We start from the raw sequence: 27,321 nt of genomic DNA on the forward strand, positions 1-27,321 counted from the left end.
TGGCCACTCACCCCTCCGGGACACCATGTCTCTGACGGCCCCTCTCCCCTCCGGGACGCCATGTCTCCGACGGCCCCTCTCCCCTCAGGGACGCCATTTCTCTGGCCACTCACCTCCGGGACGCCATTTCTCTGACGGCCCCTCGCCCCTCCGGGACGCCATTTCTCTGACGGCCCCTCTCCCCTCCGGGATGCCATTTCTCTGGCCACTCACCTCCGGGACGCCATTTCTCTGGCCACTCCACCAGTGGGCAGCACCTTCCCTGCTTCCTCGCGTCCTGGCCCATCCTGATCCAACACACCCTCCGGCTTCGCGATCCAGCCCCACTGGGGGAACCTGCGTGACTCCAGAGCCTCTGAGTGATTGCACGTGGCCCTGCTACCGTGGAGCGAGGCTCCGCCAGGTGCTTCCACTGCCGCGTTTCAATGCAAACGCACCATCTTCTTCAGAAGGAGCCAGAGGGCACTTCCAGGGAGGGCGCTTAGGAATGCCGATGTCCCACTCTCCTTGCCTCTCCCTGAGCTGGGCAGATGTCATGAGCAGGCTGGCATAGGGCCCCCCAGCGCTGCACAGAGAGTTTGCAGGCAGAAGCACAGTGTCCCCCCCACCCCACCCCGCCCCCCCAGAGCTGTTTGTTACACTCACCTCCAGTCAGGCCACTGGCGCATGGACTGGGACGGAATGACCAACTCAGGGTCCCAGGACTGGGTTGGGGGTTGTCCAGCTGTTCAAAGACTGGGGGGCTGCACCCCAAAATGGCCTGCGCCGTGTGGGCCTGCGCTTTTTCTCCCTCGTTTTCTGTCTGGGTATCATCCACAGCCCGTTTCACTGTGCTTGTGTTTTGTTCTGTGCGCCACAAACCTAGTTACTGAAACATTCTCTGAGGTTCAAAGAGTGGAAGATAAGAAAACCTTAGAAAAATAAGTCGTTCTTTTATTTCTACTGCAAAATACACTATGTACATCTGGAACGCTAAGGGAAGCAGACCAGGAGATGATGCCATCATAAACATAAAATACGATCAAAAATAACGATTGCCTATTTCAGAGCTGCCTCTAACCCAGCTGGCAGGGCCGGTGGCTGTGGGTGCCATCCCTCCGTCGGTGACCGGGGCTGCCTCACCGGGACTCCGTGGCCAAGAGCTCCTGGAGGGTCTGGAGGACGTGGTGTGGCTGGCCGGCGGCCAGGTCCTGCAGCCGGGAGCCCAGGTGCTGCTGGAGGCACCGGGACAGCCGACCCGCCACCGCGCGGACGTTCCCCCCGCGCCCCGGCAGCACCCCGTTCCCGATCATGTTGGTCAGGAAGTACCAGAGGACCGGAAGGACGTGGCGCTCCACGGCCTGGGGCTTTCGGGGGCACACCGAGGCCACCAGCACTGTCAGAGAGAGAGAGGCAGGGTTACTCCATCGGTTTGTCTCCGGACACCAGCTCTGTGCCTCACAGGCAACAGCCCCCCCAGGGCTGGTGGATGCCTGAGGCCCAGTGACAGTTATGGGCTCCGGAACATATTTCAACCTCTTTTAAAATGAGAAGAAGGAAATTTGAAGATATGCAGCCTGGTGTGTACTAGTATTTGTGTTTATCCCAAATGGTTATAAAATAACATTTTGAATATTTTTTTAATGGAGGGAGGGGTAGGCCAAGGCAAAGTGCTCGGGGTCCCAGCGGCCCAGGAGAGAAGGAGAGGCAGGCACACCTGATTCAATCCTGCCTCTGCTATTTTCTGGCGGGCAGGAGCTTGAGAAAGCCGCCCAACCTTTCTGAGCCTGTTCCCTAATCAGTAAAGATCGTAATCAGGAACCAAGCTCTTGCGATTGTTAGATTAGATAATAAATGTATGTGAAGTGCTGAAGTAGGTGGGCAGGTGACAACTGGTACCTAGTATTGCTTAAATCCGCGTTATCACCCATGAGACTTCCTGCAAAAAATAGAGAAAACTTGAGAGAGAAGTCGACGCCCTTTCAAATGGCGTATTCCCAGCGCCTGGATGCCAAACCTCACTGTATGGCCTACTCTGACTCAACGTTTCCTAAATCTCCACCTGCGAATGGGGGTGAGAACTTCCCCAAGAACCAGGCCCAGGCAGCGCCCCCTGCTTCCACCAAAGGGTGGGGGGTCCACCTGCCCCCAGCAGCTCCCACCCTTGTTCTGCCACAACCACCACCCTGGACTACACACACACACACACACACACACACACACACGCACGCACACACACACACACACACACACACGCACACACACCAAAGGAGGCATCAATCCCGCCGCATGAGTTCCCATTCCCCTGGGTACAGGGAGGGGGGCACCTGGCTGATGGATGCGTCTCTCAGGCTGGCAGAGACTGGCAGTGGCCCTTCTGGGAGTCATCATGAGGAAGAAACCCCCATTAAACTTAAGCTTAAAAGGCAGCTAAAGTAATTAGCAAAAGATTTACGGGTGTTAAGCTGTGCTATTATTAGTCCAAGCCTGTGTCGATTGGAACTCTTTCTGTGTTCCTGACTGACAGTTAACAGAAGAGCTACATAGAAACTGTTGCTTTGGGGAGAGCAGGGGATATATATAGTAAATAGGTCATCTAAATTGGGGTGCCCACCGACCTCTGGGCCCCATAAATGACCAATACAAGGACAAGAAGGCTTTTACCCAGAAAATACTGATTTGGAGCAACAGAAAGGGTTCCCTGTCTGGTACCCAGGTTGGTCTAGTGATGTGGTCCAGTTCCCACCCCAGGGCACCCACAGCATCCCACTGTGGCTGCATGTGGCCCCAGCCCTGCCTCACTCGCCTCACCTGCTTGGGGAAGGCCTGGCACCTGGATGGAAGGTAAGGGGCCACTCCGAGGTCACTGGGATAACTAAACCAGGGCAAGCAGCACGGCCAGGAGAAGAGATGGGCCAGTGGAGGAGATGGCATGATGCCCGCAGCCAGGCTGCATGTGCTGAGCACCCCAGGGCCCAATGCTGTGAGGCGCTGGCTGAGCCAGCAGGTGGAGGCGGGCACAGGGTGGGATGTGCACATGAAACCAGGCAGGAGGGCTGGGGAGAAGGGAGGCAGAGGAAGTGATGCCAGACCAAGTGGGCATCGCCCAGGTGGAGGAAGAAGGGTGGAGAAGGGCTTTGCAGGCAGAGGTGAGAACGTGGACGGCCGGCCTCTCTAAGGAGGGTGGCATGCTGGCACCTAGGAGGCAAGGCCGGGGCCGCTCAGGCAGAGGCCCATAGCACGGAGGCTGAGGCTTGGCTCTGCAGCCAGGCTCCTGGGGAAAAACCCTGGATTAGCCGCCCAGGGACATTGTGCACTTGACCTTCTGAGCTTTTGGTTTTTGGTGTGTTATTTTTTATTTCTATTAAAGGGATAATCATGAAACCCCACCTTCCTTGCGAGGTTGTTATGAGGATTTGTGGTCCAGGACCTTTAACTGGGGATGGAGAAGGGGGCAGAGTCTAGAGGGCCAGGCGGAGACAGGCCATGTGGGCCCCTCCAGGGAGCCGGTCACTCTCCTGAACACTGCTGGGAGCCACGCAGGGGGGTGGCATGATCATCTGCACCTTAGGGGGCCCTCGGGAGTCCGGAGAGCAGGCCGAGTCCTGCCTCTATCCTTGATGGGACCTCCCTACAATGGAGAGGAGACTTCCAGCAAGCAAGCAAGACAGTCAAACCATCTCAGCAACCTGCCCAAGGTCAGAGTTGGCCGGTGGCTAACGGGCCTGTCCCCCCAAAGCCTGTGTCCTTCCCATGCTGCCTCTTCCAGGGCCACAGGAGAAGGTTTCGGGCCTGGAATGAAATCACTCGAGGCTAATGCTGTGCACTCAAAGCCGACGAGCTTGGCGCCGGCTTTCCCGGCTGAAGCTTGAACAAGGCAGAGCCGACTCAGGCCCAGGCCCCATCTGCACGTAACACAGCCCCGGGCAGCTGGCCGGAGGGTTGAGTGGGGTTGACATCCAGCCCACTCGCCAGGCTGCACATGCGAAGGAGAGGCAGCTTTCCCTAACTGTCAGGACCGCGCTGCTGCTGACCAAGCCTTGGACCGCAAGGCGGGGTCTGCCCAGGCGGGACCAGGTGCCCGAAGGCCCGTGGCGGAGAGGAAGACAGGCATCGTGGTTTCTGAAGAACTATTCCAGTTATGTGCCAACCTGCTTCATTCTGACCAAATGCAATGATCATCTTCTGGCCATGGAGGGGTTATCTTTAAAGCCCAGATTATCAAAAATTGTAAATGGCCTGGAATTAATTTTGGTCTAAGACAAGTGGGCTCAACCACATGCCAGGGGAGGAGCGTAGAGACTGACCTGAGGGTGGGGGGCATGTTTGGGGGTGCTCACCTGTCAGGCGGTCTGTGACGTCAAGCACTGCGCGGCCACTGAGGAAGCGCACCCGCCCAGCAAACGTCTGCAGGAGGCAGAGGTCGTCTGGAAGAGAGGGAGGGTGGCTGTGATGCTGTGGCCTGAGCAAGGGCGCCAGCTCGGCGCCAGGCACCCACAGCACCCATGTGGGGAAGAGGCCCTTGGAGGCCCTTGTGTTATTACAGAAGGAACCACTGGTGGTAAAATCACAGGGGCTGGGGAGGCGGTGTTTCGGGATAAAGAGGCGAGTCTCCAGCCTTCTCTGATGTGTTTCTAAAGTCAGCTCCCGCAGGACACCACGGGGACTGAATTTAGAAGCTGCTCGTTCTTCCCCATGCTAGCGGATGTCTCCTGGCTTCTCAGACGATTGAACTTGGAATCCTGCATCCCTCACAGAGACACGTAAGGTGAGGAAAGTGCCCTCGCTCAAGGAAGGGACACGAATCTAGAACACACACAAGGTCAGACCTGTCTCCTTCCCCTCCGACTGCCCCTGCATGAACCCCGGAGGCAGCCGGCACGCCCAGCCCCCAACATTTCGCGACCACAGCAGCCATAGCAGCCATAGTACAATCCAATGGGAGGTGGAACCAGTAACAAAATACACTTTTCAGGAATGTGGCTGAGGGTCTTGGAGGTGAGGGGCGCTACCAGGGCAGACACCGGCCAGTACGTCCCGGGATCCCAGAGCTGACCATCTCGAGGCCAGATTTCTCTTTACAGGGGACAGCATTTAGGGACCTGCCTGAGGAAGTCTTTTCAGGCGAGTTACACCTTTTCAGGACCTCAGCACAGAGTCTCCGTATCCCCACTGGCACGCAATCAAAGCTTTCTTTTTCCATCAGGTGGCCATTCTAGCGAGAACTAATTCCTGTTTCCCTCTCTCTCTTCCTGAGACTTGTAAGGTATACAGAGGAGAAAGTGTACTCTGCTGCTTCCAAAGCTCCACCCATAAGACAAAAGTCTCGAAAATGATTTGCGCTGGGAGGCAAAAGAGATTATTGCAGGCTGCGAGAAGTGGTCTCACGGTGTCTCGGAAAAGCCGTGATTGTATAAGTTTTTATGTCATCGCCTACATTATTGTGTGTGGGTGTTTCTATCCCCCATCCCCCATCAGCCATGAGCTCACCTCTGAGCACAAGGACTTCTCCCTCCATGCTGCCCCCACCCCCACCCCAACACCTCACAGTCCAGAACATTCTCTGGATGCAGTTGGACCTCCCCCTCCTGCCACTGACATGGCCTCCCAGAGCAGGAAAGGAGAAAGAACTTGGGGAATGCTGAAAAATGCACGTGCAGCAGACACCTACTCCAGAGCTTGGACCCAGGGGCCTGGCACACAACAGGTGCTCAGTAAATGCTTGCAGCCCGGCCGGCGTGGCTCAGTGGTTGAGCATCGATCTACGAACCAGGAGGTCATAGTTTGATTCCCAGTCAGGGCACATGCCTGGGTTTCCAGCTCTCCAGTGGGGGGCGTGAGGAGGCAATGATGGCACTCTCTCATCACTGATGTTTCTATCTCTCCCTCTTCCTTCCTCTCTGAAACCAATAAAAATATATGTTTTTTAAAAAAGAAAGTATAGAAAACATGGTGGCATATGAACAACAGCAGCAAAAACTAGAATCAAACTGGACTCCTGACAATAAACTGAAGAGTTATGATGTCACCACGCAATAAGCTCAGTAAGTTATGATGTCACACAGCCACCTTCCCTGTGGCTGCCCAAACTAAGTCTGTTCATCACAAGGAAAAACTGGAATGAGCCACCTAAACAGAAAGTGTGAGCTATGGAACTGCACAGTGACTCAAGTGTGTAATGATATGTAAATGCTTGTGCTTTGTCTTTTAAAAAAAGATTCAAATGTGTAATGTAATCACAGCCATGTATACAAACAGGCCCAGAAAAATATCTATAATGAGAAACGCCAAAAGTTAATGATGGTTTATTGTAGGAGCTGGGACTGTAAGTGAGATTTTTCCCCTCCAGATGCTTTGCATTTTTATATCCTCAATAATTAATAAGTATGCTTTTACAGTGGTGGAAAGTACACTTTACATTTTTAAATTAACTAGAAAGACTGCATAATGGCATGGGAAACTGGGTCGTGTTAAATGAAAGACGCAAAGTCAAAACTGTACTTACACACACTATGGTTTATAACCAGGGAAATCTGTGTACATGCAGACCACAGAAAGTAAGGGATGTCCTCAAGCACCTGGTGTATTAGAGGGGCACCGCGGATGAATTTGTAAATTCCATGAACACAACAGGTTGGTCACATGACTTATACAAGGTAATAAGTTTCCAGTCAGAGAGAAAAATAACCCAAGTGGATCTGAAGTCACCCATTTCCGAGCTTATCTGCTCTCTGGCCAGAGGCTGCGGTGAATTGACAGAACGTTGGGCGCTCAGAAGCCTGAATGTGGGGGTCTGACTGGGAGCAGGTGAGCTGTCAACCGTCTGGTGCTTCAGTGCGGACGCCCCTGCTGTGAGTCACCCAGGACCGAGCCCAAAGAGCCAGCCAGCCGGCTCAGGAACTGCCTCGGTACTCAGACTAATGCCCCTACCATCAGGTGCCACTCCAGCCTCGCCCTGGAGAAGCCCCCAGGCAGGCAGGGCCAAAGGGCAGAGGTCAGGGAGCAATGTATCTCCTTCCTCACCATCTCCTCAAAGGCGGGAAGGGACAGAAATCCTACCTGCTCTGTAACCACACACCGCCTGTCCCTAAAAAGTCCTAAAAGCTAGAAGAGGTGTCGTGGCTGGTGAGTCACCTTGATCACTGACTTCCAGAATGAAGAGGGGTCTTAAGACGCAGCCCAAGAGGCCAGCCCCCCAACGTGGCTGTGCTCCTGACCCCCTTGGCCCGGCAGAGCAGGAAGTGAATACAGCCTGTTGAGCTGTTGCTTTGTGACTTCTCACATTTAAGTACTTCACAGCATTGCACGGATGCTCTGCAGCTTGGGGCCCAGAATCCCTTGTGGGGCAGAAGGACCAGGCTTGGGTGAGAGCTCCCTCTGCTCCAAGGGCTCCGAGCCATTCCCAGGAGGGGCTGCAGGGTGCCGAGGGTCCCCCCGGAAACACCAGGGCCACCAGACTCAGCCTGGGTGACGTGGGAAGGAAGATTTGCACCCCTTCTCTTCTGCGCCACCTGCCCCATCCCTGCTTCTACCACCCAAAGCCCTGGGCCAGGGGAAGTTTAGTTATCACCTCCATTTCACCCTCTGCAGACCAGGCGTGACCATTCCAGACATGCGAACCCCTCCTGGAAAGAGTGTGTCTACCATGGGCACACCCCGGCAGAGACGAATTCTTCTTGTTGGCAACCTAAATCCCTCAGGTCTGACCTAGGTGGATATGGGACTCGGTTCATCACCTCCTAGTGAACAGTTCTTCCAAAACCAATGTTGCCGGTAGGGCGGAGAGGGTACGGCTCACAGCAAAGCCACGCGGCCCTGAGCGCCCACTGCCACGCCTGTTCAAATGACGCGGAGCCAAGACCCAGAGCTTCACACTGTGGGCCCCATGGGAGCCTTTGCCAGGGGTTCACTGGACTCCTCCCTCCCTCCAAGGCCAACCTCATTGCAGTCCAGCCTCGCCCTGACCCAAGGAGCAGAGAGCAAGTTCCCCTCCCACCTGCTTCCAGGCTCCCTGCACCCAGTGCCTGAGCTGATGGACCAGAGGGGACACCGTCAGCCACACTTGAGGACACCCTGTCCCAGGAGGAAATGAGAATCCTAGGCGTCCTCCTGGAAACTGCAACCTGCCTCAAGGTGTGGTCAGCTCACAAAAGCAGACCCTCCCCAGGGCCCTTTCCAGGGTGCCCAGCCCAGGTGCATATGGCGGGGCCCCAGGGAGAGGGGACCTGAGTCTTATGACAATGCGAGACGCTAGCTTCTGCAGCCCAAAGCTGGCCCGGTGCAAAGCCGGAAAGGAAGAGTTAAATCTCCTCTCCCCAGACAAGGGTGCTTTCCTCTTCAAACAGCTAAAGCCTATTTTGCTTGGTGTAGGTTTTCCCAATAAATCCAGGGCCTGCGATGATTTACCAGGAGCCTCGGTTATTGGCAACAGCAATCTCACTTACCCACAGCAGCCCTGAGAACAAGCCATAATTTAGAGCTGGATTTATATTATTTGTTCTACAGCGACAAACCCAGCAAATCATAAATTCCCTCTGAGATGAAGGGAGGAAATTGACAATATTTATGAACTTGAAAGGTGGAGGAGGGCCTGGACGGGCATTTGATTTGTAACTGGAACTTCTCCTGGAGGCTCCAGCCAAGGACACGGTGCTGGGCCCAGGCTAGGACGCGAGGATGAGGTGGGGGGAGTGTGTGGGCCAGGCCAGGTCCCAGCCTCACTGTGGGGATGCTCTGTGGGTGCTAAAGAGAGGACATTGCTCTGTACTCATCAGAACGTACAGCAGGCAACAGGCAATCAGCAACAGTTCCCAGATCCTGCGCTCTCTTGCATCAAGGCAAGACTGGCTTGTGAAAACTCACGGCTCCACTCCTGGCTGGGACATAAGTCTAAGTGTGACCTACATTCTCGCATACCCTGGGAGGTTTGACCTTGCACGTCAGCCTGTGTACTAGATACACTAAACAGCACCCTCAAGTAATCTATAAAGGACTGAGAACCTAGGTCTATGCACCAAAGTGCCACCTGATGTTCAAGGGCCAAGATGTGATACTGCAAAGCCCGCAGGGAACTGGGAAGGCCCTGCCTTTTCTGACGTATCTCCCCCATAGCTCCTTCTGCTTTTTCTTTTCATTCCTCCCCCAACCCTATTCCAATGTCACTCCCCAACCCTCACACCAAACCCCTCCCACCCGAAGCTCTGGCCCCAAACAGTGTTGTTAAAAGGCAGCTCTCAGCTATTTCACACTCAAAAAGCCAGTGGGACCCCGGCCTACCTCCTGCACCAGACGACCAAGCTGGCCAGCCCTCCAGGCCCACCTGCCCGTCAGCTTCGTCCTCTCCAAGAGGCTCGCCCTGCGGTCTCACCAGCATCCGCCTGGTCCCCATCGAGCCACATTCACTGCTGCCATGTCTACAACTAAGACAATTCTTGACAGCTCCTCCCAACTCCTTCCTGGCAATCCTGACCTGTTTTTCCTTCAATACCCGGCTGGCTCACTCTGGGGCGCCATGTGACGTTGGGTGAGTCATTTACGTCGTGTGTGCTAACGGAGGCAAGTCTACATCATCTCCATGTCTCCTCCAGTTTCATCATCTAAGACACGCAGGTGGATGGGACGTGGAAAAGCTGCCAACCAAGAACCTCGCAGGCCCTAGGCCACCGACCCGTGCCCTACACAGCCTCTGGGAAAACGTTGAACCCGTGCCTTTCACCACTCTGCCGATGGCCAAGCAGGAAGGGTGGGCCCAGCCCAGGGTGGCACTAGGGAGGGGGCCAGCTGCCCACCAGAGCCAAGCGGGACCACGGCGGGAGGCTCACCCAGACTCTCGATCATCGCGTCCAGTGCAGACAGAGCGGCAGCATAAATCCCCGAGTTCTTGGAGTTGAGGTTGTCTGCAACGGCGACGATGATGGAGAGCAGCATGGGGTGCAAGCTCTCTCCGAGGAGGGGAATCATCTCGGTGAGGGACTCCAGCGCCCACTGGTTCACTTTCTTGTTGGAATCCTGAAGCCTTGGGGTGAAAGCATCGAACACCTATTGAGAGAACAGAAACCAAGAGCCCGTGGGAACCAGGCGGGCAGGAGTCCCACAGCCCGGCCACCCACCCCGGCCGGGGGCCCCTGTGGCCCTGACAGGCGTCATCCAACCTGGGCCAGAACACTCTCAGGGGCTAAGAGGGCGCCGCCTCAAAGGGGTGGGGCTGCCGGAGGGCAGAACGACCCCACATTGAGCACGCGTGTGCCCAGTTGGAGAGCATCTTGTCAGGTACCCCTCACTCTCTCTTTTCTGGAATGATCTTAACAACCCTGCAGGCCTGTGTTCTTGTCCTCACTTGGCCATTAAAAACAAAAACTGAGGCTGAAAGAGGTGAAATCACTGGCCCAGCTCACACAGCCAGGAAGAAAGGAAGCCCAGGCCTGCTGCCTCCATGCCTGTGTCTCAGCCACTCGCCATGTGGCTTGGCTGTCAGCAGCCTTGATCCTGGAAGAAGCAGGCATCTGTTCTGGTTTCCAGCCTGTGCCTGCTCCTCACCCATCCTGGCCCTGTCTCCTGGCCAACTACATGCTCTGCCCCGAAACGTCATGCACATAGCTGGACCAGCAGCGCCCTTGGCCACGGCACCCTTCACTCCTGCCCTCCTCCCCACAAGAGGGCTGAGAGATGCCTGGGACACCTCTGAGCGGTCCCACAGTTCTTGGTAAGAGGCAGCGCCCTCATCCCTTCGGCCATTTCCAGGTAGTCTTAGAGCGTTACCAAGGCAACTGGCTAGCAAATGCTTGTTGGGCTCCCTTTTCCCTGAGGGGTCTGGCCAATGTCTAACCCTGTTAAGAGTTTTCCAAATTGAAGTTGCACCCATGGGGAGAGACAGGGGGAAGGAGGGGGGAGGCAGGCTCACCTGGACCAGGTTGGCGGTGATGAGCTCCAGCTTGGCCTTGCAGTGCTCAAGGAGCCGCCCCACACCTTCCATCCGAGACTGGTGGTCCTTGGCCTCCAGCAGCCGTGTCAGCTCCCACAGCTGCTCCGCCATCTCCGAGCCACCCCGCCGGGAAGAGCGCAGCCCCGCCAGCCTCGGGCCATTGGAGCTGAGCCTAAGCAGAAGGAGCATCTGACCTGGGCAGCCGGGGCATGGACACACCTTATCCCAGGCCCCTTCCTCCGGGGACAACAAAATGGTTGCCTAGAGCCCCAGGGGGCAGGGCTCTCTCTTCCTGCCTTTTCTTTTCAGCAGGCAGGTGAAGAACGGAGGAGAAAGCTTGGAGTGAGGGGCGGAATCACGAAAGGATAACTGGGGCACGTTTCACCTAAGAGTCGGGGAAGACCTTGCCAGGTGCCTGAATCCTGCCCCCTGGTTGTCTAGGCCCTGCTCACAGTCCTCCAGAAACTGGGACGATGTTAAAAAGTCCTGTTCTCTTTGGCTGGGATCACATGCCCCCTGTGCCCCCTGCCCTGTTCCAGCCAGAATGAGAGCAGCTCCATACAGAACTCTAGCCTCATCCCAGCTCAAAGCCTCGCTCTTCTGAGCTCATGCCTTGCACCCGAGTTCCACCGGCAGAGCCCGACACCATTCTGTCATTCATTCCTACATTCCACTCTCTGTCTACTGAGCGCCAAGACCTGTGCGGGGCGCTGAGAACAAGGAGATGAGAGATGGTCTTGCCCTAAGGGCTCAGAGATCCGTGGGAGACAGGACGGCTAAGTCCATGGCTGACAGAGGACTGCAGGATGGGGATGCTCTGTCCCCCAGAGGTCGTGGGTCACAGAGTGTCAGATAGAGGTCGTGGGAGAGGGTGGTGGGCCAGCTGGATCTCGTGGGATTTGGTAGAATAAACAGGCTTGTTCTAGGTGCAGACGGCCCACACAAGGCAAAGAACCAGCAGAAGCAAAGGCACAGCAGGGAGAGAGAAGAGAAGGGGCCGGGAGCCCGGCTGCTCAGGTCTGGCCCAGAATACACGTGGGAGAGAACAGGAAGCTACTCTTGGAGCGGAGTGGGGGGAGGGGTGGGCGTCCCTGGGTCCCTGCTAAGGAGATCAGATGGGTCCTCCCAGGAGTTTAAGTGTTAGGCACAGGAGTGACCTTCAGATTCCTGCTTGGTTTCTAACTCCCGGCCAGAGCCACCCTGGCTGCCCCATCGGCAGCTTGGAGGTGGAGCCCAGGGAGAGTGGCCGTACCCGTCCTCACCGGGCAGCCCGTTCTCACACACGGCCAGACTCCGCGACACCTTGTGGCCTTTGGCAGACGGCAGGTCATCACTCTCTTCTAGTCCCTTGGAAAATACATATAGAGCGTGAACCAGAGGGAGTAGCCTCTGGGGAAGTGCCAGATACTCCAGCCTAGACCTTAACCTCTCCCCTGGAGGCCTCCCAGGGCGCAGCTGAGCCTCCCAGAGCGCTGGTAGTCAGGGCCACGTATTGGGGGTCAGGATCCCCATTTCACGGATGGAGATGTGGAGGCCCAGGGAGACTCAAGGGACACAGGCAGAGGGGGGCAGAACAAGGCAAGGAAATCATGCTGACCTTGCCCAGCAGGAGTCCTGGGTGAAATAAAAGCCTCTGAGTGCAGCCCCCGCTCCCTGACCTGCGTGAGGGCTGCCAGCCTCAGCTCTGGCCCCCCACCCAACACCCATCACACCCACCAACTCACCCGCTGTTTAATGGCCGCCATGACCTTCCGCAAGTCGTGGGAGGGCAGGCACTGCTTCAGAAATGCGTCGAACTTGGCGTTCGACATCAAGATACTCACCATCTTCCGGCCATAAAACCTGCCGCAGGACGAAGAGCAAGATGAAGAAACAGCCCCAGAAACACATCTTAAAGTTGCTGTACAACTTCGCACAGCTTTCTGATTACAGTAAGAGAGGTTTCAATACTTTTACTAATTATGACGATGATCCCTACTTATTTAAAGACTAGATTCGTACAAAAATAAACACCATTCCCATTACAGAGAAAACCACTATTATAAATTTGACATGTTTTCTCATCATCTTTTTCCAATTTATATACATTTAGTTGATATCAGAATGTATATACAACTTCTTTTACTTTATCATTAATCGTCTTCCCATGTTGCCCTTTTTAATGACTCTATAATATTCCATTGGATGGCTAAACCAAACTTTTTCTAGTATGGGTATTTAGAAATCTGAGGAAAGGTGCAGTGGGGCAGAATAGGAGGAAGTGGTCAACTCTTCCTGGTGAATAGTGAGTGGTAGGTGGGGCAGGGAACCAAGGAGGCCTTCCTAGAAGAGGTGATCCTCGGGTTGGGATTCAAAAGATAAGTAGGAGTTCACAAGTGGGATAGGATTGGGGAGTAAATGGGAGGAGGGGCATTCTCGGATCCATAAGACAGCTGGCATGTGCCTGGAGAAAGGCAGGCAGGGCTGGACTCTGGAACAGAGGAGGCTGGAGGAGAAGTAGGACCAGTTTAGGGAGAAGGTGAGGAGTTGGACTTCAGCCCACATTCCCTGGGAAGCTAAGGCGGGATCCAATTTGCACTGTGAGCAGTGTGGAAGACGGATCTTTGAGGACAAGGCTAGGGTCGGAGACCGATTTGGGGGCCACTGTAACAGTCCAGGCAAGAGAGAATAAAGGCCTGGAGTGAGGTGGTAGAGTGGGGGTAATCAGATTCAAGAGCTGCTAAGGAAGTTGAAACTGCAGGACTTGGTAGTTGACTGGAGGTAGAGCATGAAACATTGAAAATGGCCATATTTTGCTCAACTGAAGACTTTATTGATTGTAAAATGCACCATTAACTTACTTTCCACTAAGGAAAAACAGGAAAAGAAAACACTGGCCACGATCGCTGCCTTCAATGATGCTGCCTCACGTGCAAAGACAGCCCTTTCGCATGGGATCTCAGCAACAGAAGGGAGCAGTGCTTAAGGGGAGTGTACAGTACTTGCTGGCGGCTTTGCAAGAAAATGTGGAATTTTAGTCATTCCTTCAGTGATGAATGTTTGCATTAATATCTAATTTATATCCCATCACTCTATTTCAGGGGTGGGCAAACTTTTTGACTCGAGGGCCACAATGGGTTCTTAAACTGGACCGGAGGGCCGGAACAAAAGCATGGATGGAGTGTTTGTGTGAACTAATATAAATTCAAAGTAAACATCATTACATAAAAGGGTACGGTCTTTTTTTTTTTTTTTTTTTAGTTTTATTCATTTCAAACGGGCCGGATCCGGCCCGCAGGCCGTAGTTTGCCCACGGCTGCTCTATTTCCATGCCTTATATGCAGTAACTTTTCATTTCGAGGCTAAGTAATAGTATAATATTTCTAAGACATTTTAAACAGCAATTAAACTCAACAATTCCCCACAGAGCATCCACGATGTCTTCTTAAAATAAATAGGACAGGCTAACAAGCAAAGAAAGCCTCTTAGTGCAGTTCCTACGGTGCAGGTTTTAATTCAAAGGTTTATACCATGAGCAGCAATGACCAAGTTTGCAAATGTGCAGATAGTAAAACCTAGGTCATAATTGCTCCCTGGTCAATAACTGTGAGCTGCCTGATTATAAGACATTAAGATGTGGGGAGGAAATGTGTGTCTTAGAATCAATGAAGTATGAAATTCCCCATTCTGCATCTCAGATGACTCAGTAAATAATAGTGACTTTTAACAACAGAGGGAAGAAGCAGGCTTGGGGAGAAGGCAATGGGTTCATTTAGGAGCACTTTGCACTTGAAGACGGCAGTTGGCCATCCTGCTGATGGGCCCTGTGGAGGCACCAGAGATATGGCCCTGAAAGGGTGTGGGCTGGAAAGCATCAGAGTCTCCTGTGGCTGGAGCCACCGGAAGTGATGGCCCCTTTCAGAGAGAGTCACACGAGGGGGACAAGGACTGAAGACACTAAAGAATGTGGCCGCCGACATTCCGAGGGCAGGGAGGGTGGGGAAATGGCCACAGAAGGACAGGAGAACAGGGAGTAGGTGCGGTGGAAACCAAGAAGCCTACGGTCCCAGGAAGGAAAGGCCAGTGCAGTCAGCATGATCCAGTGTGAAAGGAAGGCCAGAGGGAGAGGGTGTTAGGTCTGGAGAGATGTTAGACTTTGATTTCCATCCCTCCCGGCAGTTAAAACAAACCACCCGAACCTTCTCTCCCCTGACAATATTGCTCGTCAGTAAAAGGTAATACCATTCACCTGGTTGTTCGTTTACAAACCTCAGTGTCATCTTTGCTCCCTCTTTGAAAGCCAACCTCCTGTCGGCGCTGCCCTAACCCTAGTCCAATCCACCTCCCTTCACGCAGCAGCCGCCAGCCCTTCTCGCCTGGGCCATGGGGTAGCCATCAGTCCGGTGCCCTCCTCCATCCCGGCTCCACCCACCACTCTCAACCCTCCAATGAGCAGCCAGGGTGTTGGCTTGCTTGTTTTTTAGTAAAAGGCTAGCAAGCATATAAAGAAACTCTCAAACTAGTAACCGGGTAAAAAGCACGCTGCAGCAAGGAGCTGGCACTGTTACCGGTCAGATCAATAGAAAATTAGAGACCCAGGGTGGACGCGCCTCTGGGGCTGTACCACGCGGGGTGCAGTCTGCAGACATGGCGACAGCGGGGTGTGAGCTGAGTGTGATTAACTGGACCCCAACCCTGGGTTTGAAAGCCAATCAATCCGAGCCCATCACTCTCCTGTGTAGCATCGTCTAGCTGCCTCACGCTCCTACTGAAAACTCCTCCAGCGGCTCCCGGTCACACACAAACCAAAACCTCAACCCCTGACTGTGGCCTGGGAGGCCGTCCTTGGCCTGGCCCTGCCCCCTCTGCCTCATCGCCCACACTGCCTGCCACTCCCTGCTCCACCCAGCCTGGCCCTGGTCTTCCATGAACACCCAGCTTAGCCCCACCCATGGGCCTCGGTACCATTGCCTTTGCCTGGGACACTCCCACCCCAGATCCTCAAAGAGCCGAGCTCTCGATTCAAGTGTCACTCTTTAGAAAGATCCCCCCAACTCTCAGTCTGACATAGCCCCCACCCCATTCTCCATTACATCTTGTTTTTTCCTCTTTATCCCTTACCTGTATCTAAAATTACCACAATTATTATTTGTTTATTGTCCGTCTACCCCACTAGGAGGAAAACTCCAAGACAGCCAAGGCCTAATTTTTCTTATTCGCGGTCATCGCCAGAATAATGAAAAGAGTGCTCCTTAAGGATCTCTTGAAAAGATGGCTACAGAGTCTTGGCAGAGAAGGGAGCTGGGGTGGGACAGGAAGAAGAGCGAGGTCGCTGTGGCTAGAGAGAGGAGGAAGGTGGGCAGTGGGGGGTGGGAGTGCTGACCGTTCCCTGAGCAGCCAGGCTATGACGCTGGGGAGATGGGACCGCTGTAAGGAAAGGACACCGCTCCGTCCATCCATCTGTCCCACCCCATGATCCCGGGGAAGCCGCGCTGTGAGGGCCAGGGCTGGCTGGTTGCCCGGTCAGCAGTCCCCAGGCCCGGCCCTGCCTCACCTGGTGTCCTGGTTGGAGTCCTGGGCCAGCCTGACCAGGTTGCGCAGCAGCATGTCTGTGCTGTCCCTGGTGCCCGAGAGAAGCTTCTCGGCGCCTATCTGCTCCAGGACGGCCGTGAGGTGCTCGGCGGTGCATCTCCGGACCGAGGGGTTTCTGTGGCTGAGAGAAAACACAGAGCCGCCACCGTCAAGGGCTCAGTCAAGGAAGGGGAGCGGGTCCCCAGGCTGGCCCACATGGACCTACAATTGTGCATCCATGTTTCATGCCGTGATGGGCCCCAAATCCTGTCCCGTGTGGGCTGAGGAGAATCTTTGGGGAAAGAGCAGACCCTTCCTGACAATGGAACTGAGGTTGACAACAACCACAGGGGGACAGGCAAGAAAAGGGAGGCCACTTGGTGCTCCCTAGAGATGTCTGTGCCCGCTGCTCTCCGCGTCTTCCTGTGTCACAGTCCGCCTTTGTCTACATCAGGGGTGGGGAACCTTTTTTCTGCCAAGGGCCATTTGGATATTTATAACATCACTTGTGGGACGCACAAAATTATCAGCTTAAAATTTTTCCTGCTGTGTTTGGTCAAACATTTCATTAACTCACCCCTAATGCCTGGGCAGGGCCAGACCAAATGATTCTGTGGGCCTTATACGGCCCACAGGCCAGACGTTCCCCACCCCTGGCCTAAGTGCTCATCCCCATCTTTCTCCACCAAGAAAGGTCCTCCCCAATCAGCATCCCTGCCTTCCCCGGCCCCCAGGCAGACCTAGCCGCTCCCGGGGGAGCACTGTCCCTGTCCCCCTGATGCACTGTCCCTGTCCCCGCCATGCACTGTCCCTGTCCCCCCGATGCACTGTCCCTGTCCCCGCCATGCACTGTCCCTGTCCCCGCCATGCACTGTCCCTGTCCCCGCCATGCACTGTCCCTGTCCCCGCCATGCACTGTCCCTGTCCCCCCGATGCACTGTCCCTGTCCCCGCCATGCACTGTCCCTGTCCCCGCCATGCACTGTCCCTGTCCCCCCGATGCACTGTCCCTGTCCCCGCCATGCACTGTCCCTGTCCCCGCCATGCACTGTCCCTGTCCCCCCGATGCACTGTCCCTGTCCCCGCCATGCACTGTCCCTGTCCCCGCCATGCACTGTCCCTGTCCCCCCGATGCACTGTCCCTGTCCCCGCCATGCACTGTCCCTGTCCCCGCCATGCACTGTCCCTGTCCCCCCGATGCACTGTCCCTGTCCCCGCCATGCACTGTCCCTGTCCCCGCCATGCACTGTCCCTGTCCCCCCGATGCACTGTCCCTGTCCCCACCATGCACTGTCCCTGTCCCCGCCATGCACTGTCCCTGTCCCCCCGATGCACTGTCCCTGTCCCCGCCATGCACTGTCCCTGTCCCCGCCATGCACTGTCCCTGTCCCCCCGATGCACTGTCCCTGTCCCCACCATGCACTGTCCCTGTCCCCGCCATGCACTGTCCCTGTCCCTGCCATGCACTGTCCCTGTCCCCCCGATGCACTGTCCCTGTCCCCGCCATGCACTGTCCCTGTCCCCGCCATGCACTGTCCCTGTCCCCGCCAAGCACAGGTGCAGCTCTGCGGCCCCCAGTCAGGCTGGAGCTCCCGGGCAGTGGGCAACTAGCCTCCCTCTCAGTTGAATCCCCAGTGCCCGCCCGCTGGTGCCTGGGCCAGCCTGACCAGGTCATGCACCAACAGTCCGAGGGAGCTTACTGCACATCTACTGAGCGGAACTGAGACAGGAGGGAGGGACGGGGTTGGTGGGGATTTGGAATCCTAACACAGGGGACCTGAGATCTTACGAGAGAGCCCCATCAGGATGTCACCTCTTCCTTTTCACCTTTTCAAGCAGGGTCTTCGAGTCCACAGTCTATCAGGCAGCACTGGTCCCTTCCCCTGCCCCTCCTGGGCTCTCCCTAGTCAGTGTGGTCCGGGCACTGGCATCATTAGCATCTGAGTCAGAATCTGCATTGTAGCAGGACCCCCAGGAATTCCAGGCTCCCCTGAGGACACCTGACCCTGGTTCCCGCAATCATGATCAATCATCTCAGATTGTAGTGAGGGCACCCTCTGTGCCTGGCACCCTGCCTCTGAGCACCGTCAAACCATTATCTCCTCAACTTCATAAGCTACAATTATCATCATCTTGCAGGTGAGGAAGCTGAGGCAAAGGGAGGAATCCAGAAAAACGTACAATTAATTTGTCCCAAGTTAATAAAAGCCACGGTGAGCAGTGGACCAAGGTTAGGTGGAGGCAGACCCTGTACTAAGTGCTCTTCCATGAATCCATTCGTTTACTCCTCACAGCAATTTTATTATTCCCATTTTACAGAGGAGGAAATGGAGGCACAGGGCAGTTAAGCCACCAGGAGGTGAACCCGGGCTTGGAGCCCCTCACCCTTTGCACGGGCTGCACCCACAGCCCGGCTGCCTGCTCACCGCCCGGGTCTGCCTGAGGGCCTCCCTGCAGAAGCTCCTGGCTGGCTTGTGGTTGAAAGCTGTTCTGCTGGCGGCGGGAGAAAGGGCTTGAGAAATGCTTTAGGTTTTGTGCCGGGGTCCGACCCCAGCAGGTCCAGGGGTCCCCAAAGGTGTGGACGGAGTCGGTGAAGAAGGAATGACATGGAGGCAGCGTTCAGGTGATCATCATAGCCAGGTTCTGTAGCCATGTTCCCTTGCTAGGTTCTCCAGCCAGGTTCTGTCCAGGCTCTCCAGTCAGGTTCAGTGTCCAGGTTCCAGTCAGGTTCTCCTGCCAATCTCTGTAGTCAGGTTCAGTCCAGGATCCCTTGCCATGTTCTCCCGCTAGGCTCTGTCTCTAGGCTCCGAGGCCAGTCCCTCTCCAGGATCCTCCGGCATGCTCTCTCCAGCAAAGTTCTTCTGTCTCTAGGCTCCGTGTAGATTCTGTCTTCTTGATTCTGTTCTAAGCTCTGAGTCTTTCTGTCTTGTTACAACTGTATTTATACCAGTTGATTCAATCCTATCAATCGCTATTACAAAGGTTAGGGCGTTTCTTATCTCCATTCCAGGGAGAAAAGATTATGTAGTTTAAGCATGATTGTTCGTAGTTAAAGGGATTAATTACCCGCCTGGCACTTAGTTGAGGGGTTTTATTCCCTCCCTAACTTCAGGGGAAAATCCCTACCTGGGGATTCAACCTTTCTCGGAGAGGTGACCTTGGTTAAAACACAGCGCCAAGAAGGTGAGCAAACATATTAAGAGCCATATGCCATATATGCCAGGTCCCTTGAAACAGCAAGGATGGACCGGCTCCCGGCAGTTTTGCTTTTGGTTTGGGTTTTTCTACGAAGGAAAAGCAAATCGGCCGCCGTAGCAGTGAGCCCCATTCTCCTCCCCAGAAGGCCGAGCGGTGCCAGCTGAAGATGAGAGCGTGCCTTGCTCTCCGATGGCCCAGATTTCATCAGAAATGCCCGTCCCCTGAACAGGCGGAAGGCTGCCTCTACAGCGTCTCTGGGGATGTCAGCTCTGCCACTAGGACTCCTCAGTTTTGAACAGAACAAAGCACCCCGCCCTGTCTGCCAGGTCTCATCACCTGGCTCCAGAAGGTGGGACAGCCCCCACCAGGAGCTCCCCCAGCTGCACGTGTGAAGCACTTGCTCAGTCCCCCTCCTCTCCCACCCCAGACCCCTCCTCGCCCTCCCCTTCCTGGGCCACCCCCACCCCTCAGACAACTGGCTGCCACGTACTAGATGCCCGTTGAGGTGAGGGCCACCAGGGATCGGGCAGGAGTCACATGCTCCACCATGGCCCCCAGGGACCGGTTGGCCGCTCTCTGGATGAACTCGCTGGTGTTGCCCATCTTCTGCAGCAGGCAGCGGGCAATCTCTTCCGCCTCCTGGTCCATATTCTTCTTCAAGGCCCAGAAGAGGTCTCCCAGGACGCGGATGGCCAAGCGGGACACCTTGGAGCGGAGGTTGGTGACCTCGGGGAGAGATGGGAGAGGAACCACACTGCTGGGCCCTGTCGGGGGCTCCAAGAATGGGCACTGCACCCCCACCTGTGCCTCCATCCTTGCCCCAGGCCTAGGCCTCCTGGGCTGCAGCAGCTCTGGGCAATATTTTGTCCCATTTTAAAAAATATTATTACTTTGTTATCATCATAGTGACTAATTCCATCATTATCATCTGAAATTTGTACAACAGTCTTCCAAGTACTTTTATAAATAACTAGAGGCCCAGTGCATGAAAATTCATGCACTGGGACGGGGGGGGGGGGAGCCTCAGCCAGCCTGCCCCCTCTCACAGTCCAGGAACCCTCAGGGGATGTCCTACTGACAGGGAACAGGCCTAAGCCACTGCCAGCCCTCCTCGGCCCTCGCAGCCACTGTGGCTTTGTCCGGAAGGACGTCCAGAAGACATCTGGTCTATCAGGTCTAATTAGCATATTACCCTTTTATTAGTATAGCTGTTCAATTTGATCTTCACAAGGCCCCCCACTGCAACAACCTATTCCCAAGGGGTTGGGGGCCATGGCCTCCATCTGCGATGAGATGCATCTTATTGTCCACCTGGGCCCAGCCACGCCCAGCCCAAGCCAGCACCAGCCCCTGGGAGAAAGGGCTTGGGAAATGTTACAACCACCCTGAAGTTAGAGACTTGGCCCAGGACACTCCATCCCTCCTCTGGCATTTTGAGTACAGAGGACAATGCAGGCTGGTGGTATAGAAATAAGAAAACCCCAGGCCTCAGTTTTCTAATCTGAGAAATGGGTGGCTACCTCCCACCTTAGTGGCTGAGGGCTGAGGGCTGAGAAATAAGTGGGAGATGCCCCTGATCCAAGGAGCCATGGCTTCTCCGTGGCTGTTCTGTGACCCACTTTGAACAGCAGCCCCAGGGAAGGGGGACAGGCTGGGGGTGGGCAGGGTGCACAGGACACAGGCTGTCTGGGAGGCCTCACCTCTCCAGTCACAGCCAAGGACACGTCGTGCAGCCTCCCAGCGAGGACCTCCGGGTGACAGGCTGCCAGGCGCTGGACGCTCACCAGGCCCTTCTCCTTCATATTCCTGAGAAGCAAGCCCAGGCCTGTCACAGGCAGGTGGGGAGGGCGGAGCCCCGCCCCCTCTGCAGACCAGGGGCACCGCACCGCCACCCTCTCCGCACCCGCAGCAGGGTGGGATTTGATGGCCCGAAGGCAGGGTTTCCCGCTGGCACACCCAGGCTGAACGCTTATATTTTTAAATATGTTTTTATTGATTTTTAGAGAGAGAAAATGGGACAGGGATAGAGAGATAGAAACTTCAGTGAGAGAGAGAAACATCATCGATCAGCTGCCTCCTACATGCCCCCTACTGATGATGGAGCCCGCAACCCGACACGTGCCCTGACCAGGAATTGAACCAGTGACCCCTTGGTTCATGGGTCGACACTCAACCAGTGAGCCACACGGGCCAGGCCCAGGCTGAAATCTTAGCAGTCCAGGAAAAGCCATTTTATGGGACCCCTGGCTCAACCTCACCCAAGAGGGCAGCCCACCCCCAGGACCAGGACCACCACCCCTGTGACAAGCTGGGGCCTTCAGAGGGGGTGCTTGAACATGAGGACAGAAGATGGGGAGGGCTTCCCGCAAATGCTCTGGACCCCGAGTCATGGCGCTGCTCACGACTAAGAGTGTGTGTCCACAGCGCAGGGGTAGGAACTGGGAGCAGGTGAACTTGGCTTAGAGAAATGAGGGGCTGTGACCTTTCTAAGGTCTCCTAAAGAAGCGTTGGGGAGCCTCATTTATACCTGCCACGCCTGGCTCTGGTGCACCATAGAGCAGTGCACTGGGCTTTTGGAGCCCATGGGGCAGACACAGGAGGCTGGACACACGCCCACGTGTGCACACACACACCTCCCTCCACGGGACCAGGCCCCAGCAGTGGGAGAGATGGGCAGTGGGAGAGGTGGGGGGCGGGGTGGGAAGAGAAGCAGCTATTCTGCAGCTCTCCCCAGCCACCATGCATGAAGGGGAAGGTGTCACCTCACCAGTCACTGCTGTCGAGGCACTGGAGGGCATCCATCAACCCCAGCTCCGGGTTCGAGAAAGGCCTCAGCTCCTTAAAGGCTCGAAGATCCATCTCCTCCTCCTCTTCTTCCCACTCAGGGGACCCGAAAGTTAGCACCGCAGGTAATGAGTTAGCTGCACGCACGGTAAAGAAACGAGGGAGTTTTTACCAGAGGACCCGAGGCTTGGCCGGCAGCACTGAGCCCACCTCCCCCGGCATCAGGGAGACGGACTGGGAGCGCTTAAGCCAGCGCTGGATGCCGCTTCCTGGGAGCCACACAGAATTCCAAACTCTACCTTTTGTTGAGTTTTCCATTCCTGCCTCTGCCAACCTGTTATTATAAACAAACTTGCCTGTGATATGCTACTTGATGCCATGTGATTGAACCCACCCACCAGCGATACACCCCCAATTCTGACCACTCTGGGGCACCCAGGAGGTCCTGGGCAAATCTGAGCTGAGGGGCAGCCCTTCACTTAAAGCCAAACACAAAGACCTCGTTCCTACATTCTCTTCTCAGCTCTGCGTTGGCACAAGAGTCATCAACCAAAGCCTTAGTCCCGAGGGGCCACCATCCCCTTGCATGCCCTTGAATGACCTTGAGACTCTGGGTCTCAGTTCTGCTGTATAAAATGAGTAGGGTGGGTTAGATAGAGCACTATTTCCCAAGTATCTACCATTCAATGACCACTTTCATGGAGTTTGGGGTTTTTTTTGCCATATCTCTTAATTACCTATACTTTAATTGTTGTAGTATTTTTCTTAAAAATTAAACCACTTTTCAAATCCTACATAAGTTTATTTTAAAGGGAAATTTATGTCACTACCATAATTGGTAAACTAATATCATTTGTCATAAAATATGGCCAATGTTCACAGTAAAACTAAAAGAACCTTCTAAACTCTAGTATAAAATTGCAGCCAGCTTCCCATGTCTCAAGCCTGGAGAAAGATTTCTATTTAAAAGGAGATTTTTTGCCTTGGCTGGTTTGGCTCAGTGGATAGAGCATCCGACTGCAGACTGAAAGTTCCCAGGTTCAATTCTGGTCAAGGGCATATGCCCAGATTTCGGGCTCAATCCCCAGTAGGGGGTGTGCAGGAGGCAGCCAATCAATGATTCTCTCATCATTGACGTTTCTATCTCTGCCTCTCTTTTCCTCTCTGAAATCAATAAAAAAATATTTAAAAATAAATAAATAAAAGGATATTTGCACGCCTTAAAAACATGCTCAAGACCAGCACCAAATGAAGACTTCCTGCTTGAACAAACGGATAGAAAGGGAATGGAAAAGGAAGTGGGTCAATGTTACTTCCGGCTAACGCTGCTCTGCTTTCCCGTCAATGTCCCACCCCATCTCGCACTCACAGAAACTCTGAACCAGGTTGGTGGCTTTCAAACGTTCCTCAATAGCACATTCTCTTTGAGCGAACTCTCATGTGGACGCCCGGAACACAAAAGGGTGGAGCAGAGCAGACGTTCCCCTGGAGGAATGGGGACAGCGCCTCCCTGCCCCTTGACCCCCTCTTGAACATCCCCGAGAATCTTTGGGTCCTCAGATCCCGTCTGTACCCAGCACTGTCCAGCCTTGGCATCTCATGAGGCAACATGCAGGACCCCCAGGCCTTCCCAGAACTCTCTCCTCTTCTTCCTGGTGTTTCCAGCTACTTCCGGGGATGCTGTTTCCCAGCATCCGTGGTCTGGGACGTGTCACAGAGGCTGGTCATACCTGTCCAGCCATCGCGGCTCCAATAGCCCTACCCCGGGGGTCCCAGCCGGGCCCATAGATGCTTTTGACTCCCAGACTTTGTTCCTCTCTCTGGTGGGAGGGCCACCCCTACTCTAACATGGGCTGCCAGGTTCACCTTTGCCAGGCCCACGGTATCCCAAGGCAACCCAGCGGGTCTGGGCCCCACCTGAAGCATGGCGGGCAAAGTGAGGCTCCTGCTTGCTGACGGGGATGCTGGGCAGTGAGGCCCGGTTGGCTCGCTTCCTCAGGACGACGCCGGTGTTGTGTCTGCGTGGGCTGCTTATCCCAGTGGGCACAGACAGGGTCCCCCTGCCCCGGAGGGGAAGGAGGCCTGTGGGGGGAGAGAAAGTCCTAGGATGGAGCCGGTTCTGTCTGATCCCCGACCCCAGCTGCCTCCTTTGGAAATAGGCCCAAGGGTGAGCTACCAGAGAGCAGGTGTGGCTCCCTGTCCAGCCTCAGGAGGGGAAGGGGAGGAACTGTGGCAGCCTCTCTTTGGGCCAAAGGTGTTGGCCAAGAAGTCCCCCAGCCTGAGGGAATCCTGGCCCCGGTACCAGTACCTTCCTTCATCGAGGTTCTCCGGGCACCCAGGCTCTGGGCCGTGAGCTCCCTCGTCCTGCCCGGCTCCTCTGCCCTCTGGACCAGCTCCACCTCCTTCTGCTTCAGCCGCATCGTCTCCTGGGCGGACTTGGAGATGGTGAACTGGATCTGGCACAAGGTCAAGGCAAACTCCATTACCCTTGGGGACCCAACTGTGCTTTCTATACCTTCATTCATTCCAGCGTGTGCCAATCACTGTCCTGGGAATAAACAAAATGACAAGGCCGTGCTTCCAGAGCACTCCCATGGAGCAGGGAGGCCAGGGACAAAGAACAAACAGGCCCACCTCTGATGCCGGGCACTGCACACCAGCAGGAAATGAGGGGCAGAGGGCACAGGGCTTCTGCCTTGGGCAGGAGGGCCCAGGGGACTCACTGAGGAGGCCAAGAGGAGGCAGCGACATACATGAGGGGAGGGAGCAGGCCAGGCAGTGTTCGGAGCAGAGGGAACAGCGGATGCGGAGGCCCTGAGGCTGGGGTGTGCTGGGCGTGCTGGGAGCAATGAGGAGGGCACTCTGGTTGGAGCACCCAAGTCAGAAGATGCTGGGCCACCGGCTGGAGTTGGCGGGTGGGGCAGGAATGAGTGCACTGGCTCTGTGGTCCATGCCCAGGACCTGGGTTTTTCCTCTGCAGGACACAGCGAGTCACTGGAGTCTGAGCAGAGGATGACGTGATCTGACTCCCACTGGGGGAGGGGCTCTAAGTGTTGTTTTGTTTTAATTTATATATATACATATATGCCTCAGCGACCGTTCGACCATTTGACCTGTAGCTATGACATGCACTGACTACCAGGGACAGACGCTCAACGCACAGGCATGGAAATATGGAACAGATTAATGAATCTCAGAGGGAAGAGGGGAGGGGGAAGACAGGAAGAGATTAACCAAAACTCTTATATGTATACTAGAGGCCTGGTGCACGGATTCATGCACCAGTGGGGTCCCTCGGCCTGGCCTGTGGGGATTGGGCTGAATCCATGCACCAGGCCTCCGACATTCCCTGAGGAGTCCCAGATTGCGAGAGGATGCAGGCCAGGCCAAGGAACCCCACCAGTGCACAAATCCGTGCACCGGGCCTCTAGTTTTGAAATAATTTAACACAAGAAGTTGAAAAAAATAAAACAAGAGTTCACACGTGTTGGAGTGATGGGCTTGCATGAGGGTAGCAGGACTGGGATGGCAGACTGGCTGGATCTGGACTATTTCAAAATGGAGCCCACTGCTCTTGCTGATGTGTGAGGTGTGCGATGAGAGAGAGAGAGGAGGCAAGGATGGGATAGGCCCAAGATTTTTGGCCGGAGCAGCTGGACGGCTGGAGTTGCCTTTTACTGCCACCCACCATAGAAGGTGAGTATCTCTCTATCTCTCTATCTCTCTACCTATCTATCTGGATAAGGTTATATATAATATATAACTTATACAATAATTTAGGTCATATATATTATATATACTAGAGACCCGGTGAATGAATTCGTGCACAGGTGGGGGCCGGCCAGCCGGAGGGAGGGGCTGCAGGAGGTTGGCCAGCCGGCCCCGCCCCCATCAGGCTGGTTGGCCAGCTACAGTGAGCATCATAGTGACCGGTCATTCCAGTCGTTCTAGTCGCTTGGCTTTTATATACATAGATAATTTCACTGCTACTTGATGCCAGGGGAAGGTCTGGGCTGGAAGGGACATTGGGAAGTCCTCTGGCGTATAGATGGCACTCAGGGCCATGCATTGTACCAGGTCATGGGGTCGGTGTAAATGGATAAGAGGCCAGAAGTCTGAGCTCTGGGGGCCTCCAGCATGCAGAGGTCAGGAATGTGAAGAGGGTCCAGCAAAGGTGGACTAGGAAGGAGCTGCCATTGATGGAGGCAGAGAACCAAGGAAGAAGCCAATCCCTTGCCTCCAACCCCAGGAGGGAATCCAAGTAGGATGAGCTAAGAAAGCTGCCAATGGGTCAAGTTAAAAGGGGACAGTGGTGCGCCACCCCTGGGACCGTGGTGGTCCTCAGTGGCCTGAATGTGGGCAGTTTGCGGGGGGGTGGGAGGGGTGGAACGGGGGGGACTAGAGCCTGACTCCAGTGGACTCGGGAAAGAATGGTTCTGGCTTTGTTTTGTTTTGTTAAGAAGAAAGAAATAACAGAGAGCAAAGACGCTAATAGGAATGATCCAATTCCAAGGAGACTATCCTTTATACATAAGAAGGAACAAAATATTAGAGCTGGAATATTAGATGGATTGAGCTAGAACAACAGGAGACAGTGGTGAGTGAGGGGGATGCTTGAGCTTGAGATGCCGGTGGGGGTGAAGTGATTGGCAGTGACCACGGGAGTGAATGGCCACAGTGAGGTGGGGGAGGGGTCACTTCCCAGCACTGAGTTATTCTTCCTTTGTTCACGGTGTCGCCTCTCGGGAGTGGAAGGGCTGTGGCCCGGACCTGACCCTCGCCATCACTGATCCCAGTCCTAGCACAGCACACGTACACAGCAGGCCTTCGGGGGATGTTTTTGGCACTTTTATATCTCTTCCTAAGAAGGAGTGCGAGCCCCCACACAGT

General features: G+C 55.0%; 1 protein-coding gene across 1 annotated transcript in view; it reads right to left on the reverse strand.

Moving 5' to 3' along the window:
• Positions 1 to 717: 717 nt before the first annotated feature.
• Positions 718 to 27,321, reverse strand: part of TOGARAM2 (TOG array regulator of axonemal microtubules 2) — a 35,777-nt gene continuing 9,173 nt past the window's right edge. The window contains exons 7-18 of the mRNA XM_059660221.1: positions 24,740 to 24,887; positions 24,349 to 24,513; positions 22,415 to 22,568; positions 21,348 to 21,453; positions 20,138 to 20,373; positions 16,434 to 16,592; positions 12,625 to 12,742; positions 12,153 to 12,247; positions 10,880 to 11,072; positions 9,801 to 10,017; positions 4,320 to 4,406; positions 718 to 1,375 (exon numbers count right to left, since the gene is read on the reverse strand). Coding sequence (XP_059516204.1) covers positions 1,119 to 1,375; positions 4,320 to 4,406; positions 9,801 to 10,017; positions 10,880 to 11,072; positions 12,153 to 12,247; positions 12,625 to 12,742; positions 16,434 to 16,592; positions 20,138 to 20,373; positions 21,348 to 21,453; positions 22,415 to 22,568; positions 24,349 to 24,513; positions 24,740 to 24,887 — 1,935 coding nt within the window. The 3' untranslated portion in view covers positions 718 to 1,118. The remainder of the gene's footprint in view (positions 1,376 to 4,319; positions 4,407 to 9,800; positions 10,018 to 10,879; positions 11,073 to 12,152; positions 12,248 to 12,624; positions 12,743 to 16,433; positions 16,593 to 20,137; positions 20,374 to 21,347; positions 21,454 to 22,414; positions 22,569 to 24,348; positions 24,514 to 24,739; positions 24,888 to 27,321) is intronic.

This window comes from Myotis daubentonii, chromosome 12, assembly GCF_963259705.1.
Source record: "Myotis daubentonii chromosome 12, mMyoDau2.1, whole genome shotgun sequence".
Lineage (NCBI taxonomy): Eukaryota > Metazoa > Chordata > Mammalia > Chiroptera > Vespertilionidae > Myotis > Myotis daubentonii.